Source organism: Scyliorhinus canicula, chromosome 3 (genome assembly GCF_902713615.1).
Source record: "Scyliorhinus canicula chromosome 3, sScyCan1.1, whole genome shotgun sequence".
Classification (NCBI taxonomy): Eukaryota; Metazoa; Chordata; class Chondrichthyes; order Carcharhiniformes; family Scyliorhinidae; genus Scyliorhinus; species Scyliorhinus canicula.
In genome coordinates this window covers 4,286,559-4,307,751 of record NC_052148.1, presented here as the reverse complement: position 1 = coordinate 4,307,751, position 21,193 = coordinate 4,286,559, and the positions used below count along the sequence as shown (strand labels likewise).

General features: G+C 51.6%; 1 protein-coding gene across 1 annotated transcript in view; it reads right to left on the bottom strand.

Annotated features, from left to right (window-relative positions):
* Positions 1-21,193, bottom strand: part of LOC119963597 (disintegrin and metalloproteinase domain-containing protein 12-like) — a 604,211-nt gene that overhangs the window by 213,760 nt on the left and 369,258 nt on the right. Inside the window, exon 9 of the mRNA XM_038792928.1 lies at positions 12,567-12,638. Within this exon, the coding sequence (XP_038648856.1) occupies positions 12,567-12,638 (72 nt within the window). The remainder of the gene's footprint in view (positions 1-12,566; positions 12,639-21,193) is intronic.

Sequence of the window (21,193 nt, the reverse complement as noted above, 5' to 3'; positions counted from 1 at the left end):
AGCAAGGCAATCACCTCTGGTTCACAAGCTGAAGAGGGGGAAAAGAACATTCAGCACTCTCCCTACATTAATAGATAATTGTTCCCCCTTGACAAAACCTGCCTGGTCCTCTACAATTACCTCCGGGGCACATGCCTCCAATCTCAGTGTCAGCACCTTGGCCAGTAGCCTGGTGTCCATGTTCAAACGGGAAATGGGCCTTTGTGATCCACATTCCATTGGGTCTTTATCCTTCTTCAAAATGAGGGAGATGGAGGCCTGCTATATTGTACTGGGCAATGCCCCAAAGCCAAAGAATCATTGAACATGCCTACTAACCAGTTGACCCACAAAACACTTGTCAAATTCGACAGGAAACCTGGCAGGACTTGGGCCTTCCCCAACTGCATCAGCCCAGTGCCCTGCAATACCACCTCAGAGCATAACAGAGTCTCAAATTCCTCCCTTCTCTCTCTTCACTGCCAGGATGGACAACCCATTGTGGAACTCCGACATGCTCAAACCATTCCCTGGGAGCTCCGGCCTGTAAAAATCCCGATAAAATGTCTCAAATGCTGCATTGACCTCTCTCAGGAGGCAAAGCAAACTACCGTTCGAGTCTCTGATCAGCTGAATCTCCCTGAAAGCCTACCGCCTCAGCAGATGAGCTAGAAGACGGTCTGCCTTCTCCCTATACCCATAAACCACTCCCCTCGTGCACCACAGCTGGCCCACCGCCTTCCCCGTGGACAGCAGATCGAACTGCATTTCCAGCTGCTTCCTCGTAACTCCAGGATCGGGTTATCTGAACACTGGCGATTCACCTCCAAAACCACAGCCACCAATCGCTGCCGTTCTGTCCTCCAAGGTCTATCCAGATGAGCCTGATGGGAAGTTACCTCCCCTCGAAACAAAGAGCAGTAAGGGGCAAAGTGAAAGGCAGAGAAGCCATATTCAAAAATCAGAAAGGGTCACAGTACAGGGTACAGTGACTGAGGAGAGTGGGAAAAGGGAGGTGGTCAATGCAGGATTGAGGGTGTTGTCCCTAAATGCAGTTTATGGAACAAGGTAAATGAGCTTGTTGCGCACATTGAAATTGGCCGGTACAATTTTGTGGGCATCACAGAGACGTGGCAGCAAGGAGATCAGGGCTGGGATCTAAATATCCAAGGATATTTGTCCGATTGAAAGGACAGGTGGGCCAAGGGGGCGGGGTTGCATTGTTAGTAAGGAATGAAGTTAAATCGATAGCAAAGAGCGATATAGGACCAGAAGGCATAGAATCTCTGTGGGTAGAGTTGAGGAATGGCAAAGGTAAAATGACGCTGATGGGAGTTATGTACAGGCCCCCTAGCAGTAGTTAGGAGGTGGGGCAGAAAATAAATCAGGAGGTTGTGTTGTTACTCGTGTCTTAATAAAGCTCGTAGTCTCAAATGTGGAGAAGATGCTTTATTGTGAGTTCGTTCTCTCTTCAGAGCTGTTACCTACGGCTACCTTCAGTGTTCCTAGCTGGCATGTGTGTCTGTGTGTGTGTCCTGCTCCAAGTTCTGCCCTCTGTGAAGTGTGTCCTCACTTCCTGTCCCCGTCTATTTATATGGCTCTCCCGTGCCCCCTCTAGTGTTTGCTCAGTTGTATTGCATCTAGTTAACTTGTGATCACCACATCCCCCTTTTTCTCTTTACATATTTTCTGTACATCGTTAAAGAAAATTGTACATCCTGTCCCGGTGTATTTCTAGCTCTCCCTCTGGTGTTTGCTCAGTTGTTTTGTATCTAGTCAATCTACGATCACCACATCCCCCTTTTTCTCTTTACATATTTGCTGTACATCGTTAATGAAAATTATAGAAAACAGTTACTTATGATATGCGTATCTATACAGGTGATGGTGCTATTGCATATTTTACAAAGCCAATGTCCAATCTCAATAAAACATTTATGAGTCCAAACTTGATGAATTTGTTCAGAGCTTTTTTTTCTTTTTGTTGTTGATGACGTGGTGATATTGATATTGCAAGTCCGCTGTGAATGTTGTTGGTGTTCCTTGTTATTTTAAGTACCCAATGCATCATCCCGAGGTGTTTGCATGGTCACATCACTGATGTTGACTGGCATGGACTTTTTTTTTTTTGTGCTTGTGGTGTTGATTTATTGTCTCATCTGCCTTGGATGCTGGTGTGCTTGCTCGTTCTGGAGCAGACGTGAGTTTGTGCGATTCGTTGTCATCCCATGACATGTTTGTAGTCTTGTCATCGTTTTGCAGTGTGCTGTGGCATTGTCCTTCATGTGCCGAGTAGTACCATTGTGTACAAGTCGTTGTTTCATTGCTGTTGTTTCTGTCGTTCCTGTTTTTGTTGTTTTCGTTGCCGTACTTGTTGCTGTTTTTGTCGTTTCTGTCTTTGGTGTTGGCACTGTCGTTGTTCCTGACTTTGTTGTTTTCGTTGCCGTTCGTGTTGCTGTTTTTGTCGTTTCTGTCTTTGGTGTTGTCGCTATCTTTGTTCCTTACTTTGTTGTTTTCGTTGCCGTTCTTGTTGTTTCTGTCTCTGTCGTTGTCGCTATCTTTGTGCCTGACTTTGTTGTTTGTCTTGTCGCGCTTCATGTTGCTTTTGTTCTTTCTGTTGTCGTTCTCGCTTCTGCTGTGCTTCTTGCTATTGTTGTTGGTCTTGTCGCGCTTCATGTTGCTTTTGTTCTTGCTGTTGTTTGTCCCGTTTCTGCTGTGCTTCTTTTGACTTTTGTTTTTCTTGTTATACTCTATTCGTGTCCCGAGTGGATAATTTGAGTCATTGAGCATTTCGTCTCGAGAGTGGTGCGAATGATCTGATGTTGCATCGGTGCAGGTGACCTCAATCATTTGTGGAGAATTGGATTCCTCATCTTTGCTTTCTTGGTGCTCCTCTTCCGGAGTCAAATTCTTCTCGATTTCATTTGACGCGGTGTCTCTGGATTCTTGGCGCTCCTCTTCTGGAGTCAAAACCTCCATGATTACAATTGACGTGGTGTCTGTGGACTTCTGGCGCTCCTCTTCTGGAGTCCAAATCTGCATGATTTCACTTGACGTGGTCTCTCTAGACTCTTAGTGCTCCGTTTCTGGAGTTGAAATCTTCATGATTTCTGTTGATGTTGTCTCACTGGACTCCAGGTGCTCCTCTTCTGGAGTCAGAATCTGCATGGTTTCTTTTGGCTTGGTCTCTCTGGACTCCAGGTGCTCCTCTTCTGGAGTCAGAATCTGCATGGTTTCTTTCGGCGTTGTCTCTCTGGACTCCAGGTGCTCCTCTTCTGGAGTCAAAATCTGCATGTTTTCTTTCGGCATCGTCTCTCTGGACTGTTGGGTGGCCCGACTCTGTGCTTCGGTACAGACAAGCTGAGAACTGTCAGTCTCGCTGTGATCCTGTACGTCGAGTGCGATCACCTTGTTACTGTTTTCGCTCTGTGCTTCGGTACAGACAAGCTGAGAACTGTCAGTCTCGCTGTGATCCTGTACGCCGAGTGCGATCACCTTGTCACTGTCTTCGCATGCAGTGGGTAGAGGTGCATTGTCTTCTTCTTGTTCATGTGAGCTTGTTAGACTTTCATAGTCTGCTTGTGGTTGCTCAGATACGGCAGGTTGACCTTCATGGTCTTGTTCATGCATGGTGTCAGTGGTTAGGTGTACGTTGTCTTCTTCCTGTTCCTGTGAGCTTGGTAGACTTTCATAGTCTGCTCAGATACAGCGGGTTTACCTTCATGGTCTTGTTCATGCATGGTGTTCGCCAGGGAGTGTTTGCTTGCATCCCTTTTGGAGTCTTTCATCACTCGCACTGTGGAGCCTGTCATCGCTCGCTCTGTGGAGTCTTCCTGTGCTCTCTGTGTGGCGTCGTCGTCTAGGGTATTGCTGTCATCCAATGTATCGACAAGCTGCCATGGCATCATGGTGTTGGATTCATCTACCATGAGTAGAGTCGTGTTGAGCTTTGCAACGGTGTCGCTGATGCTGTGATCAGCATGTCCAAATAACTCCTCCATGTCTGAGTAGTATTCTTTGAAACCCATTTCATCTTCGTTGGCTTCTTCTACCACGAGTTGATTCGTGTTGAACTTTGCGACCGTGTCGCTGATGCTGTGATTAGCATATCCGACTGACTCAGCTGTGTCTGAGTAATGTTCTTTGAAAACCAAATCATCTTGGTTGGATTCATCTACCACGAGTTGGTTCGTGTTGTGCTTTGCGACCGTGTCGCTGATGCTGTGATAAGCATATCCGACTGACTCAGCCATGTCTGAGAGGTAATCTTCGAAAAACAAATCATCTTTTGTTGTTTCGGAATTCTTTTTGTTCTCTTCACTTTGGGTGGTGCAGACTGCTTTTTTCAGGGTGTTGTGCAAGTTGTTTTTAAAGGTTGGTTTAAGTTCAGGCGTTTTTTTGTGTTCTGAGGCAAGAAAATTTGTGTTTACCACTTTAAGTGTCTTGTTTGCAATTTTCGGGCATTTCCCTTTTAAGTGGGCGTGGTCGGGATGCTCAGACGTCATGACGTCACGCGCAGGAATGCATTGCGCATGCGCAAATCGGCCTTCCTCCTTCACTGTGCGGTTTTGTTTCCATTACGATCCGCGACCAAAACCTTTTTTGACTGCGCATGCGCGGCTTGCGCATGCGCATAACGATCGGCACCGCGATAATTTTTAAACTGCGCATGCGCGGCTTCCGGTTCCGGCGCATGCGCAGACGCAATTTGTAGTTCTTTGCTTACCGGAGACTGCAAAATGTGCTCCGACGCCATTTTTTCACGGATTTCAGCGATTTTTCTGTCCCATCTGGACTGGATTTCTAAAAGTTGTAAGTTACCTTCTCTTCCCGATTTGGACTGGGTTTCAGCGTTTTGGCTTTGTGAGAAATTCGTGTTATTTCTTCTTTTTGATCTGTACTTTTCATTCGCGATTTCTTGTTCTTTTCGTGATTTTTAAAGTTTTGCATCACTCAGTCTCTGTGCAGTTTGGACTCTGAGCATGCCTTGCTGTGTAAATTCCTTACAGTACTCTTCAAATTTGTTTAGTACCGTTTGTAAGCTGTTTCTGTCTTCACCTTTTGAGTATTTAAATCCATTATAAACTTTCGTAGCTTCATGTCCTTCGATGAGAATTGCTATTTTAATTTCGTCTGAGGCTGCTTCTGCATCATATGCTATGATACCGTAACCAAACCATTGTTTAAACGTTTCCCAGACACTTTTTACATTTCCAGTCGTGTCCAGCTGAAGTGGGAATCCAAGGCACATCCTCCCATCAGCGATGTCTTCCCAAGTCAAATGTCCAGTAGGAGATTTCCATGCCATTTTGAGCTTTCTGTATCTGCCACTGAGTTGTGCTGTAGTAAACGTCTGAAGCCACTCTTGGTACCATGTGTTGTTACTCGTGTCTTAATAAAGCTCGTAGTCTCAAATGTGGAGAAGATGCTTTATTGTGAGTTCGTTCTCTCTTTAGAGCTGTTTCCTAAGGTTACCTTCAGTGTTCCTAGCTGGCATGTGTGTCTGTGTGTGTGTCCTGCTCCAAGTTCTGCCCTCTGTGAAGTGTGTCCTCACTTCCTGTCCCCGTCTATTTATATGGGTCTCCCGTGCCCCCTCTAGTGTTTGCTCAGTTGTATTGCATCTAGTTAACTTGTGATCACCACAGAGGTAACCCTTAGTGCCACACCTAACCTCCACAGGAGCTGCTGAATGGGATCTACTCCCAAGAACAAATCCACAAAGTGTGAAGCATGGCCACAAATTATTCCTGCCAAGTATTCTGCTCTTTTTACCCAAGGGAGCAAGGACCTACTCATTAGACAGAAATAAATCCTGGAGTATACTCCGTGTATAGCTGAAAGGAATGTGAACTCCTGACCGCTTCGGTTCACAAATCTCCACAGATCTGCTTTCTCCATCTGCTCTGGAAAGGCCCCAAGTGCCTTTGCCAACTCGGCAGAGCCAACGATTAGGTCTGGTCCAATCTATTTTAGGATCCAGCACAACTGACATCTCCTCCCAGAATCAGTTGATGCAATTCCAGATCCGGGATGGATCCCAACAGATATTTTACAAATGCCATATCGTCCCAGTTAGGGGCAGAAACATTCACCAGCACCACCCATGTCCCTACCAACAACCCACTGACCACCATGTCTCTCCCATTAGGGTCCGCAACAAGCCTAGTGACCGATAGAGGGACCCTTTTATTGATCAGAATTGCAGCTCTTCAAGCCATCAAAGACCGAGTGAAATACCCGACTCACCCGCCCCTTCCACAGTCTAGTCTGATCTCTAACCTGCAACTGAGTCTCCTGCAAGAACACTGCATCAGCATTTCCATTCTTTGGATGAGCGAAAGCTCTCAACGTCTTCGCCAGGCCACCCGGTCTCTTACCTTCCAGGTGACCAACCGAATCGGGGGTCATCCACCCGCCCTCATCACGGAATCAGCCATTTCCTCTGCAATCCCTGATAGAGGTCGACACAATTATGAGAGGCATTGACAGGGGTGATTGTTTTTCCAAGGGCGGAAGTGTCAATTACATTGGGGCAAAGGTTCAAGGTGAGAGGGGGAAAGCTTAAGGGAGATATACGGGATATGTTTTTCCCGCAGAGAGTGGTGGGTGCCTGGAACGCGCTGCCAGAGGATGTGGTGGAAGTATTTAAGAGACATCTGGACGGGGCCATGAATAGGGAGGAAATAGGGGGATACGACCGAGTAAGGGCAGAAGGTTTTTTTTAGTTCGAGCATCATGATCAGCACAGCTTGGAGGGCCGAAGGGCCTGTTCTTGTGCTGTACTTTATTTTACTCTTTGAGTGAACAATAAGCACTCAGGATGGATCATTCGGTCGAGGCTTCTGCTGTAGTGTTGGGCCCGGTCCAGCTCCAGAGAATTAGCAGATCCCACCTCGCCCCGTCTTCATCTGAAACATCTGCGGCAGGTATTCACTGGGCATCGGGCCTCCACTCCCTACAGAAACCCCAACCCTCGGCGGTTCAGTCTCATTGACCGATTTCCCAGATCGTTGTTTGTTTAGATTAGCCACCACCGCAATCTCAGCCACTAACGACGCAAGCTGTTCACCGTGCCTATTCAGGGCCTTCTCCACTCCCTCAACCACCTCGCCATGTTTCCTTACCACTTTGCCGGTTTTGTCAAGCTTCTTCCGAATGGGGCCCAGTGCCTCCTCAATCGATTGCAGCAGCCTCCTGACATCACCTTCCAAAGCCTTTCAAAGTGCTTCTCAAACACCCTTTCAGCCACCCCCAAAAGCATGTCTGCCGTTATCGGGGTGGCCACCATCAACAAAGCTGCCTCCGCCATTTTGTTTGTCAATGGACTGCATGAGGCCTGAGGCTTCCCAGTCTATCAAAGTACTATATGCTGCACAACATTTCACTCCTTTCTTCCCATTTAATCGATGTTGGGATCCTATGCCAGTGATCAGAAGCGTTTTTTCTGACTCTTGTAGTTATCTAGTTGTATTTACAGCATATTTCATGATAGTTCCTCGTATAAACAAACAGTAATTGTGTTTCAATTTACACCTGTGTCTGTAAGGGCCTCATTCCCACAACCCAAAGATGTGGATTGGCCACGCTAAATTGCCCCTTAATTGGAAAATAATAATTGGTACTCTAAATTTTTTTTTGAACTGTTCCAATTTACAAACCTGGTGACTGTAATTACTGCGCAGCCAGGGGCCAAATACTTTCGGTATTTTTATAAGAACAATTGTTAATTCAATTGTGTTGTGGCCCAGGGGCAAGTGGGGCTGGAATAGACTGTGCACCTACCCGGGGTATGGTAGCAACAGATAGTGACCCCCCCACCACCCCTGCAGTGCCCACTCAGTGATGCTCAATCTTCTTGATCTGACGCAGTCCTCTGCCACATCTCGGTATGTCCCCAGGATGCACATCAATGGTGGAGGCAGCCTGCTGCTTTTCACATCCTGGGGCCTTTGATATCCTTGGCAAACACCATCTGGAGGGCCTGAAGCTGGAGGGCCCCGGCCGACTTATAGGTGCCACTGGCATTGCCGTGCCGCCCTGTTCTGCCTGCTGCCCTCGTCAGTGTCAGGCGGGTGGGATTCAGAAGAACTGAAGACCGCCATTGTCTCCTTGGTGACAGGGTGAGCCTTCAACGCTTCCTTCTCCCTGATCATGGCCATAGGGCTCTGGAGGACTCCAGTGGCTGTAGGGCTCTGGCGGACTCCATGGGATGGACAGGCAGCTGGAGTGCGTACCAGAGACCTCTGTCTCATCGGACAGTCCTGGAGGCTTCCCATTGTCAGAAGTTTGGTGTCAACGCCCTCAGCGATGCACCTCAGTGACTGGGCCACACTCTGCAGTGACCCATCAATGTCCATCCTCGTCTGGGACACGTCACTCAGTGATAGAGACAGGATGTCGAGGCCCTCAGCTATAGTCATGCACTGAGCCACACCTTGGACACAACCTGTCTGACATGAACAACTCACTTCTTGAGACAGGTCATCTGGGAGAAGGAACAGTGGATCCTCACCTTTGTGACGCAGGCCAACCTCGCTGCCAGTGACTGCTCTCTCCTCAGACAACAGTACAATCCCCAGGACCCGTTCCTCATGGGGGAGTGAGGACTCAGATCTCTGATACCCCTACCCAAAGCAAGGAGCTCTGTGTGTTGGCTGGGAGTGTGTGGTGAGGGGAGTGTTTAAATTTGGTGAGTCAGACGGTGGGACAGTCACTAATGGTGAGCAGCTTGTGGGGACTTATTTTCACCACTAAGTGCCGTTAAATGTGGGCCACGATGATGATGGAGTGGTGCAGGAAGGAGGGGTTTCATTTCATGGGGCATTGGAATCAGTTTTGGAACAGGAGGGATCTGTACCATCGGATCGGTTTCCTCCTGAACCAATCTGGGATCAGTGTTCGACTGAAAAGAATAAATAGGGTGGACTCAAGGACTTTAAACTAGCAAGTAGAGGGGGAAGGGAAGGGAACACTACGGGAAGTAAAGTAGTTAATGGGAAGCAAAGCAGCAGGTTAGCAGTGGGAAGATGCGTTCAACTACTTGGAGTTTTATGAAAAACAATAAAGGGAAGAACTCAGGGGATGTTAATGTTCGGATTCAAAATGAAGCTATTAAAACTAGAATATAGGCATTTTACTTGCATGCTCAAAGCATTCGAAACAAGATAAATGAGTTGACAGCACAAATAAACGCGAACGAGTATGATTTAGGGACCGTGACAGAGACATGGTTGCAGGATGATCACGACTGGGAGTTAAATATTGCAGTGAACGTGATTGATTTAGATTTCCAGAAGGCCTTTGACAAGGTGCCACATAGAAGACAGTTAAATACGTTAAAAGCCCACAGTGTTAAGGGTAAGATCCTGGCATGGATAGAGGATTGGCTGACTGGCAGAAGGCAGAGAGTGGGGATAAAGGGGTCTGTTTCAGGATGGCAGTCGGTGACTAGTGGTGTGCCTCAGGGGTCTGTGCTGGGACCACAATATTTCACAATATACATTAATGATCTGGAGGAAGGTACTGAAGGCACTGTTGCTAAGTTTGCAGATGATACAAAGGTCTGTAGAGGGACAGGTAGTATTGAGGAAGCAAGGGGGCTGTAGAAGGATTTGGACAGGCTAGGAGAGCGGGCAATGAAGTGGCAGATGGAATACAATGTGGAAAAGTGTGAGGTTATGCACTTTGGAAGGAGAAATGGAGGCATAGACTGTTTTCTAAATGGGGAGATGCTTAGGAAATCAGAAGCACAAAGGGACTTGGGTGTCCTTGTTCACGATTCTCTTTAGGCTAACGTGCAGGGTCAGTCGGCAGCTAGAAAGCCAAATGCAATGTTAGCATTCATAATAATAATCTTAATTGTCACAAGTAGGCTCACATTAACACTGCAATGAAATTACTGTGAAAAGCCCCTAGCCGCCACATTCAGGCGTCTGTTCAGGTACACAGAGGAAAATTCAGAATGTCGAATTAACCTAACAGCACATCTTTCGAGACTTGTGGGAGGAAACCGGAGCAGACACAGGGAGAATGTGCAGACTCCGCACAGACAGTGACCTAAGCCAGGAATTGAACCTGGGACCCTGGCACTATGAAGCAACAGTACTACCCACGGTGCTACCGTGCTGCCCACGTGAGGGCATGTCGAGAGGACTAGAATACAGGACCAAGGATGTACTGCTGAGGCTGTATAAGGCTCTGGTCAGACCCCACTTGGAATATTGTGAGCTGTTTTGGGCCCCATATGTGAGGAAGGATGTGCTGGCCTTGGAAAGGGTCCAGAGGAGGTTCATAAGAATGATCCCTGGAATGAAAAGCTTGTCGTTTGAGGAATGTTTGAGGATTCAGGGTCTGCACTCGTTGGAGTTTAGAAGGATAAGGGGTGATCTTATTGAAACTTACAGGATACTGCAAGTCCACAGTGGGTTCGCCCTGCAGCCTCACGGAGCCGGGGTCCCAGGTTCGATCCCGGCTCTGGGTCACTGTCCGTGTGGAGTTTGCACATTCTCCCCGTGTTTGCGTGGGTTTCCCCCCCACAACCCAAAAGATGTGCAGGCGAGAGGGTGGTGAATCTATGGAACCCTTTGCCGCAGATGGCTGTGGAGGCCAAATCACTGAGTGTCTTTGACACAGAGATAGATCGTGTCTTGATTAATAAGGGGATCAGGGGTTATGGGGAGAAGGGACGAGAATGTGGATGAGCAAAATATCAGCAATGATTTTATGGCGGTGAAGACTTGATGGGCCGAGTGGCCTAATTCTGCTCCTATGTCTTATGGTCTTAAGGATAAAGGATTCGCTAATTGACAAAAAGCAAAGAATGGGGATAAATTAGTGTTTCTCTGGTTGGCAGTAGCTAGTGGTGTCCCTCAGGGATCAGCGTTGGGTCTGCAATTGTTGACAATTTACATAGATGATTTGGAGTTGGGGACCAAGTGTAATGTGTCAAAGTTTGCAGATGACACGGTGGAGCAAAGTGTGAAGAGGACACAAAGTCTGCAGAGGGATGTGGATAATTTAAGTGAGTGGGCAAGGATCTGGCAGATGGAGTTCAATGTTGGTAAATGTGATCATCCATTTTGGTCGGAATAACAGCAAAATGGACTATTGTTTAAATGGTAAAATATAGCAGCATGCTGCTGTGCAGAGGGACCTGGGTGTCCTTGTAAATGAATCGCAAAAAGTTGGTTTACAGGTGCAGCAGGTAACTAAGAAGGCAAATGGAATTTGTCCTTCATTGCGAGAGAGATAAAGTTTAAAAGCAGGGAGGTTATGTTGCAGCTGTGTAGAGTGCTGATGTCGCCACACCTGGAGTATTGTGTAGTTTTACATAGATATAGAATTCACAGCACAGAAGGAGGCCATTCGGCCCATCGAGTCTGCACCGGCTCCTGGAAAGAGCACCCTACCCAAGGTTAACACCTCCACCCTATCCCCATAACCCAGTAACCCCACCCAACACTAAGGGCACTAGGGGCAATTTAGCATGGCCAATCCACCTAACCTGCACATCTTTGGACTGTGGGAGGAAACCGGAGCACCCGGAGGAAACCCACGCACACACGGGGAGGATGTGCAGACTCCGCACAGACAGTGACCCAAGCCGGAATCGAACCTGGGACCCTGGAGCTGTGAAGCGATTGTGCTATCCACAATGCTACCGTGCTGGTCTCCTTACCTGAGAAAGGACGTACTTAGGTTAAGCCCAGAGCTGAGGTTGGGACTGTACTCATTGGAATTTAGAAGGATGAGGGGGGATCAGATAGGATAGAAGCAGGGAGGTTGTTTCCACTGGCAAATTAAACTAGTACTAGGTGCAAAGCCTCAAAATAAGGGGAAGTAGATTTAGGACTGATTTGAGGAGGAACTTCTTCACCCAAAGGGTTGTGAATCTCTGGAATTCTCTGTCTAGTGAAGCAGTTGTGACTACCTCGTTGAATGTTTTTGAGGCAAAGATAGGTAGGTTTCTGAACAGTAAAGGAATTAAGGGTTATGATATTCAGGCGGGAGAGTGGAGCTGAGTCCACTAAAGATCAGCCATGATCTCATTGAATGGCGGAGCAGGCTCGAGGGGCCAGATGGCCGACTCCTGCTCCTAGTTCTTATGACAACGGGGGCAGGGAGACGGAGAAAACAGGAGGGGGAAAATATGCCACTGCAGAGCACACTATAAAGAGCGATCAATGAAAAAAGGGGGGCAGAGAAAATAAAGGGCTCGAAGTTGTGAAAAGGTGCAGAGGCAGATGAGAGTGATTCTGGGTGAAAGTAGGAAGCAGCACATGGGAATGTCGAAATAACTTCCCGACAATGAGAAATGAGAAAGTTATCCACTTTCAGAGTGTGAGCAGTATAATTGGAGAGAGGGAACAGAACACAGATATATTTCAATTTAGGCTGAGATTATTGGCAATTTTATGTAGAGCAGAGTCTGCAGATGTGATGCCAGATATTTTGAGCATTGCAAGAGCCCACAACACTACATTAAAGTCATTTCCATTCTGACCTGGCAAGGAGTGGGGGAGTTTTCAAAGCGATATGGAAAGGAAAGTCTAACACGGCATTATTGCCAACACAATCTCTGTACTCACCAAGTCCATCGTATTTGCAATGTTAATCAATCGCCTCACCACAGCACTTCTGTCACTCGCCATATGCTGATACTGAAATCAAACCAAATGATTTATGATGAGTCAATCAGCAACATAACTCCACCCACACTCCCATGATCCCACACACCCTGACACTTTCTTCAATCCATTCCCCATGAATTTCAAAAACTTCCTTAACGCTAAGTGGTTTGATTTGATTTGATTTGATTTGATTTATTGTCACATGTACCGAAGTACAGTGAAAAGTATTTTTCTGCAGCCGAGGTGCGTACATAGTAGACAAAAAAAATTTCAACAGAGTGCATTGAGAAATGGTACATCGACAAACAGTGATTGGTTACAGTGTGGAACAAAGGGCCAAACAAAGCAAATACATGAGCAAGAGCAGCATAGGGTGTTGTGAATAGTATTCTTACAGGGAACAGATCAGTCCGAGGGGGAGTCATTGAGGAGTCTAGTAGCTGTGGGGAAGAAGCTGTTCCTGTGTCTGGATGTGCAGGTCTTCAGACTTCTGTACCTTCTGCCTGATGGAAGGGTCTGGAAGAAGGCAATGCCTGGGTGGGAGGGGTCTCTGATAATACTGTCTGCCTTCCTGAGGCAGCGGGAGGGGTAGACAGAATCAATGTGCGGATGGCAAGCTTGTGTGATACTTTGGGCTGAGTTCACCACACTCTGCAGTTTCTTGCGATCTTGGACCGAGCAGTTGCCATACCAGGCTGTGACGCAGCCGGATAGGATGTTCTCTACTGCACATCTGTAGAAGTTTGTGAGAATCGATGCAGACATGCTAAATTTATTTAGCTTCCATTGGAAGTAGAGATGTTATTGGGCTTTCTTGACTGTTGCCTCTGATGTGTTGGGTAAGCTGGGTCAGCGAGGATCGCATTTACCATAGCAGTGAGAGAGTCAGGCTTCCAACACTTGGAGAAATGCAACTCTATTTTATTAACTCTTAACTGTTAAACATGCTTTAACTGTGGGTTGACACTATGCTGAGTTGACTGGAGACCCAAGGCTAACCTGGCCAGACTATCTCACTACCACATGGTGGATGTTCTAGTTGCTGCTCACGAGCTCTGACTGTCTCAGAGGCTGCATCCCGAGAGAGCGGGAAAACTAGTGCCCTCTGGCTTTATAGTGGCCGTGTCCTGTCTGGTGATTGGCTGCTGTGTTCTGTGTGCTCATTGGTCATCCTGTGTGTTAATGAATGTCTGTCTGTGCGCCATCATATACCTGTGTGTATATGATGACAGCCTCAACGTGAGTGGACCAGGACAGACTGACGGTGATGGTGACCCCCAGGAATATAAAGCCATCGACCATCTCCACTTCGGAGCCATTGATGTAGATGGGAGTGTGTGCTGTGCTGCACTTCCTGAAGTCGATGATCAGTTCCTTGGTCTTTCCAACATTTAGAGAGAGGTTGTTTTCGGTGCACCATGCAACCAAGTGATTTATTTTCCTCCTGTAGTCTGATTCGTCGTTGTTTGAGATACGGCCCACACATTCGTATTATCCGCAAACTTATAGATTGAATTGGAGTTGAATCTTGCCACACAGTCATGTGTGTATAGGGAGTACAGGAGAGGACTGAGCACACAGCCTTGCAGGGCCCCGGTGTTGAGGACTATTGTGGAGGAGGTGCTGTTGCCTATCCTGGCAGATTGCGGTCTGTTGGTGAGGAAGTCGAGGGGTACAGCTGTACAGGGAGGGGTCAAGTCCAAGATTGCAGAGTTTGGTTATTAGTCTTGTTGGGATAATGGTGTTGGAAGGCGGAGCTATAGTCTGTGAACAGCAGTCTAACGAAGGTATCCTTGTTGTCGAGGTGTTTGAGTGTTGATGGTAGGGCCAGGGAGATAGTGTCTGCTGTGGACCGGTTCGGCAAACTGCAGTGGATCGAGGCCGTCTGGGAGGCTGGCAGTGATCCGACTCATGACTGGCCGCTCAAAGCATTTAATGATAACAGACGTCAGGATCACCGGTCGGTAGTCATTGAGGCCGGCTACCTTGTTCTTGTGTGGTATTGGTTTTATGGAGTCTTCTTGATGGAGGTGGGGACCTCAGAGCGGAGGAGTGAGGGGTTGAAGATATCTGTGAATACACTCGCCAGCTGGTCTGCGCAGGCTCCGAGTGCTCGCACAGGGGCTCCGCCAGCTGGTCTGCGCAGGCTCTGTGTGCTGGCCCAGGGACTCCGCCAGCTGGTCTGCGCAGGCTCTGAGTGCTCGCCCAGGGACTCCGCCAGCTGGTCTGCGCAGGCTCTGAGTGCGCGCCCAGGGACTCCGCCAGCTGGTCTGCGCAGGCTCTGAGTGCTCGCCCAGGGACTCCGCCAGCTGGTCTGCGCAGGCTCTGAGTGCTCGCCCAGGGACTCCGCCAGCTGGTCTGTGCAGGCTCTGAGTGCTCGCCCAGGGACTCCGCCAGCTGGTCTGTGCAGGCTCTGAGTGCTCGCACAGGGACTCCGCCAGCTGGTCTGCGCAGGTCTGACTGCTCGCTCAGGGACTCCGCCAGCTGGCCTGCGCAGGCTACGAGTGCTCGCACAGGGACTCCGCCAGCTGGTCTGCGCAGGCTCTGAGTGCTCGCCCAGGGACTCCGCCAGCTGGTCTGCGCAGGCTCTGAGTGCTCGCCCAGGGACTCCGCCAGCTGGTCTGCGCAGGCTCTGAGTGCCCGCCCAGGGACTCCGCCAGCTGGTCTGCGCAGGCTCTGAGTGCTCGCTCAGGGACTCCGCCAGCTAGTCTGCGCAGGCTCTGAGTGCCCGCCCAGGGACTCCGCCAGCTGGTCTGCGCAGGCTCTGAGTGCTCGCCCAGGGACTCCGCCAGCTGGTCTGCGCAGGCTCCGAGTGCCCGCCCAGGGACTCCGCCAGCTGGTCTGCGCAGGCTCCGAGTGCCCGCCCAGGGACTCCGCCAGCTGGTCTGCGCAGGCTCCGAGTGCTCGCTCAGGGACTCCGCCAGCTGGTCTGCGCAGGCTCCGAGTGCTCGCACAGGGACTCCGCCAGCTGGTCTGCACAGGCTCTGTGTGCTCGCCCAGGGCCTCCGCCAGCTGGTCTGCGCAGGCTCTGAGTGCTCGCTCAGGGACTCCGCCAGCTGGTCTGCGCAGGCTCTGAGTGCTCGCACAGGGACTCCGCCAGCTGGTCTGCGCAGGCTCTGTGTGCTCGCCCAGGGACTCCGCCAGCTGGTCTGCGCAGGCTCTGAGTGCTCGCACAGGGACTCCGCCAGCTGGTCTGCGCAGGCTCCGAGTGCTCGCACAGGGACTCCGCCAGCTGGTCAGTGCAGGCTGTGAATGCTCACACAGGGACTCCGTCAGCTGGTCTGCGCAGGCTCTGAGTGCTCGCACAGCGACTCCGCCAGCTGGTCTGCGCAGGCTCTGTGTGCTCGCTCAGGGACTCCGCCAGCTGGTCTGCGCAGGTCTGACTGCTCGCTCAGGGACTCCGCCAGCTGGCCTGCGCAGGCTACGAGTGCTCGCACAGGGACTCCGCCAGCTGGTCTGCGCAGGCTCTGTGTGCTCGCCCAGGGACTCCGCCAGCTGGTCTGCGCAGGCTCTGAGTGCTCGCCCAGGGACTCCGCCAGCTGGTCTGCGCAGGCTCTGAGTGCTCGCCCAGGGACTCCGCCAGCTGGTCTGCGCAGGCTCTGAGTGCTCGCCCAGGGACTCCGCCAGCTGGTCTGCGCAGGCTCTGAGTGCTCGCTCAGGGACTCCGCCAGCTGGTCTGTGCAGGCTCTGAGTGCTCGCCCAGGGACTCCGCCAGCTGGTCTGCGCAGGTCTGAGTGCTCGCACAGGGACTCCGCCAGCTGGTCTGCGCAGGCTCTGAGTGCTCGCACAGGGACTCCGCCAGCTGGTCTGTGCAGGCTCTGAGTGCTCGCACAGGGACTCCGCCAGCTGGTCTGCGCAGGCTCTGAGTGCTCGCCCAGGGACTCCGCCAGCTGGTCTGCGCAGGCTCCGAGTGCTCGCTCAGGGACTCCGCCAGCTGGTCTGCGCAGGCTCCGAGTGCCCGCCCAGGGACTCCGCCAGCTGGTCTGCGCAGGCTCTGAGTGCTCGCTCAGGGACTCCGCCAGCTGGTCTGCGCAGGCTCCGAGTGCTCGCACAGGGACTCCGCCAGCTGGTCTGCGCAGGCTCTGAGTGCGCGCCCAGAGACTCCGCCAGCTGGTCTGCGCAGGCTCCGAGTGCTCGCACAGGGACTCCGCCAGCTGGTCTGCACAGGCTCTGTGTGCTCGCCCAGGGACTCCGCCAGCTGGTCTGCGCAGGCTCTGAGTGCTCGCACAGGGACTCCGCCAGCTGGTCTGCGCAGGCTCTGAGTGCTCGCACAGGGACTCCGCCAGCTGGTCTGCGCAGGCTCTGAGTGCTCGCCCAGGGACACCGCCAGCTGGTCTGCGCAGGCTCTGAGTGCTCGCACAGGGACTCCGCCAGCTGGTCTGCGCAGGCTCCGAGTGCTCGCACAGGGACTCCGCCAGCTGGTCAGTGCAGGCTGTGAATGCTCGCACAGGGACTCCGCCAGCTGCTCTGCGCAGGCTCTGAGTGCTCGCCCAGGGACTCCGCCAGCTGGTCTGCGCAGGCTCTGAGTGCTCGCACAGGGACTCCGCCAGCTGGTCTGCACAGGCTCTGTGTGCTCGCCCAGGGCCTCCGCCAGCTGGTCTGCGCAGGCTGTGAATGCTCACACAGGGACTCCGCCAGCTGGTCTGCACAGGCTCTGTGTGCTCGCCCAGGGCCTCCGCCAGCTGGTCTGCGCAGGCTCTGGGTGCTCGCCCAGGGACTCCGCCAGCTGCTCTGCGCAGGCTCTGAGTGCTCGCCCAGGGACTCTGCCAGCTGGTCTGCGCTGGCTCTGAGTGCTCGCTCAGGGACTCCGTCGGGGCCCGTCGCTTTCCGCAGGTTCACTTTCAATAAGGCAGCTCTTCCCCGTGAGGCTGTAATAGTGGGTATGGCAGCTCTTCCCCCTGAGGCTGTAATAGTGGGTATGGCAGCTCTTCCCTCTGAGGCTGTAATAGTGGGTATGGCAGCTCTTCCCCCTGAGGCTGTAATAGTGGGTATGGCAGCTCTTCCCCCTGAGGCTGTAATAGTGGGTATGGCAGCTCTTCCCCCTGAGGCTGTAATAGTGGGTATGGCAGCTCTTCCCCCTGAGGCTGTAATAGTGGGTATGGCAGCTCTTCCCCCTGAGGCTGTAAAAGTGGGTATGGCAGCTCTTCCCCCTGAGGCTGTAATAGTGGGTATGGCAGCTCTTCCCCCTGAGGCTGTAATAGTGGGTATGGCAGCTCTTCCCCCTGAGGCTGTAATAGTGGGTATGGCAGCTCTTCCCCCTGAGGCTGTAAAAGTGGGTATGGCAGCTCTTCCCCCTGAGGCTGTAATAGTGGGTATGGCAGCTCTTCCCCCTGAGGCTGCAATAGTGGGTATGGCAGCTCTTCCCTCTGAGGCTGTAATAGTGGGTATGGCAGCTCTTCCCCCTGAGGCTGTAATAGTGGGTATGGCAGCTCTTCCCCCTGAGGCTGTAATAGTGGGTATGGCAGCTCTTCCCTCTAAGGCTGTAATAGTGGGTATGACAGCTCTTCCCCCTGAGGCTGTAATAGTGGGTATGGCAGCTCTTCCCCCTGAGGATGTAATAGTGGGTATGGCAGCTCTTCCCCCTGAGGCTGTAATAGTGGGTATGGCAGCTCTTCCCTCTCGGGCTGTAATAGTGGGTATGGCAGCTCTTCTCTCTGAGGCTGTAATAGTGGGTATGGCAGCTCTTCCCCCTGAGGCTGTAATAGTGGGTATGGCAGCTCTTCCCCCTGAGGCTGTAATAGTGGGTATGGCAGCTCTTCCCCCTGAGGCTGTAATAGTGGGTATGGCAGCTCTTCCCCTGAGGCTGTAATAGTGGGTATGGCAGCTCCTCCCCCTGAGGCTGTAATAGTGGGTATGGCAGCTCTTCCCCCTGAGGCTGTAATAGTGGGTATGGCAGCTCTTCCCCTGAGGCTGTAATAGTGGGTATGGCAGCTCTTCCCCCAGAGGCTGTAATAGTGGGTATGGCAGCTCTTCCCCCTGAGGCTGTAATAGTGGGTATGGCAGCTCTTCCCTCTCAGGCTGTAATAGTGGGTATGGCAGCTCTTCCCCCTGAGGCTGTAATAGTGGGTATGGCAGCTCTTCCCCCTGAGGCTGTAATAGTGGGTATGGCAGCTCTTCCCTCTGAGGCTGTAATAGTGGGTATGGCAGCTCTTCCCCCTGAGGCTGTAATAGTGGGTATGGCAGCTCTTCCCCCTGAGGCTGTAATAGTGGGTATGGCAGCTCCTCCCCCTGAGGCTGTAATAGTGGGTATGGCAGCTCTTCCCCCTGAGGCTGTAATAGTGGGTATGGCAGCTCTTCCCCCTGAGGCTGTAATAGTGGGTATGGCAGCTCTTCCCCCTGAGGCTGTAATAGTGGGTATGGCAGCTCTTCCCTCTGAGGCTGTAATAGTGGGTATGGCAGCTCTTCCCCCTGAGGCTGTAATAGTGGGTATGGAAGCTCTTCCCTCTGAGGCTGTAATAGTGGGTATGGCAGCTCTTCCCTCTGAGGCTGCAATAGTGGGTATGGCAGCTCTTCCCTCTGAGGCTGTAATAGTGGGTATGGCAGCTCTTCCCCTGAGGCTGTAATAGTGGGTATGGCAGCTCTTCCCTCTGAGGCTGTAATAGTGGGTATGGCAGCTCTTCCCCCTGAGGCTGTAATAGTGGGTATGGCAGCTCTTCCCTCTGAGGCTGTAATAGTGGGTATGGCAGCTCTTCCCCCTGAGGCTGTAATAGTGGGTATGGCAGCTCTTCCCCCTGAGGCTGTAATAGTGGGTATGGCAGCTCTTCCCCCTGAGGCTGTAATAGTGGGTATGGCAGCTCTTCCCTCTGAGGCTGTAATAGTGGGTATGGCAGCTCTTCCCCCTGAGGCTGTAATAGTGGGTATGGCAGCTCTTCCCTCTGAGGCTGTAATAGTGGGTATGGCAGCTCTTCCCCCTGAGGCTGTAATAGTGGGTATGGCAGCTCTTCCCTCTGAGGCTGTAATAGTGGGTATGGCAGCTCTTCCCCCTGAGGCTGTAATAGTGGGTATGGCAGCTCTTCCCCCTGAGGCTGTAATAGTGGGTATGGCAGCTCTTCCCCCTGAGGCTGTAATAGTGGGTATGGCAGCTCTTCCCCCTGAGGCTGTAATAGTGGGTATGGCAGCTCTTCCCTCTGAGGCTGTAATAGTGGGAATGGCAGCTCTTCCCTCTGAGGCTGTAATAGTGGGTATGGCAGCTCTTCCCCCTGAGGCTGTAACAGTGGGTATGGCAGCTCTTCCCCCTGAGGCTGTAATAGTGGGTATGGCAGCTCTTCCCCCTGAGGCTGTAATAGTGGGTATGGCAGCTCTTCCCTCTGAGGCTGTAATAGTGGGTATGGCAGCTCTTTCCCCTGAGGCTGTAATAGTGGGTATGGCAGCTCTTCCCCCTGAGGCTGTAATAGTGGGTATGGCAGCTCTTCCCTCTGAGGCTGTAATAGTGGGTATGGCAGCTCTTCCCCCTGAGGCTGTAATAGTGGGTATGGCAGCTCTTCCCCCTGAGGCTGTAATAGTGGGTATGGCAGCTCTTCCCCCTGAGGCTGTAATAGTGGGTATGGCAGCTCTTCCCCCTGAGGCTGTAATAGTGGGTATGGCAGCTCTTCCCCCTGAGGCTGTAATAGTGGGTATGGCAGCTCTTCCCCCTGAGGCTGTAATAGTGGGTATGGCAGCTCTTCCCTCTGAGGCTGTAATAGTGGGTATGGCAGCTCTTCCCCCTCAGGCTGTAATAGTGGGTATGGCAGCTCTTCCCCCTGAGGCTGTAATAGTGGGTATGGCAGCTCTTCCCTCTGAGGCTGTAATAGTGGGTATGGCAGCTCTTCCCCCTGAGGCTGTAATAGTGGGTATGGCAGCTCTTCCCCCTGGGGCTGTAATAGTGGGTATGGCAGCTCTTCCCCCTGAGGCTGTAATAGTGGGTATGGCAGCTCTTCCCCCTGAGGCTGTAATAGTGGGTATGGCAGCTCTTCCCCCTGAGGCTGTAATAGTGGGTATGGCAGCTCTTCCCCCTGAGGCTGTAATAGTGGGTATGGCAGCTCTTCCCCCTGAGGCTGTAATAGTGGGTATGGCAGCTCTTCCCCCTGAGACTGTAATAGTGGGTATGGCAGCTCTTCCCCCTGAGGCTGTAATAGTGGGTATGGCAGCTCTTCCCCCTGAGGCTGTAATAGTGGGTATGGCAGCTCTTCCCTCTGAGACTGTAATAGTGGGTATGGCAGCTCTTCCCCCTGAGGCTGTAATAGTGGGTATGGCAGCTCCTCCCTCTGAGGCTGTAATAGTGGGTATGGCAGCTCTTCCCCCTGAGGCTGTAATAGTGGGTATGGCAGCTCTTCCCCCTGGGACTGTAATAGTGGGTATGGCAGCTCTTCCCCCTGAGGCTGTAATAGTGGGTATGGCAGCTCTTCCCCCTGAGGCTGTAATAGTGGGTATGGCAGCTCTTCCCCCTGAGGCTGTAATAGTGGGTATGGCAGCTCTTCCCCCTGAGGCTGTAATAGTGGGTATGGCAGCTCTTCCCCCTGAGGCTGTAATAGTGGGTATGGCAGCTCTTCCCCCTGAGACTGTAATAGTGGGTATGGCAGCTCTTCCCTCTGAGGCTGTAATAGTGG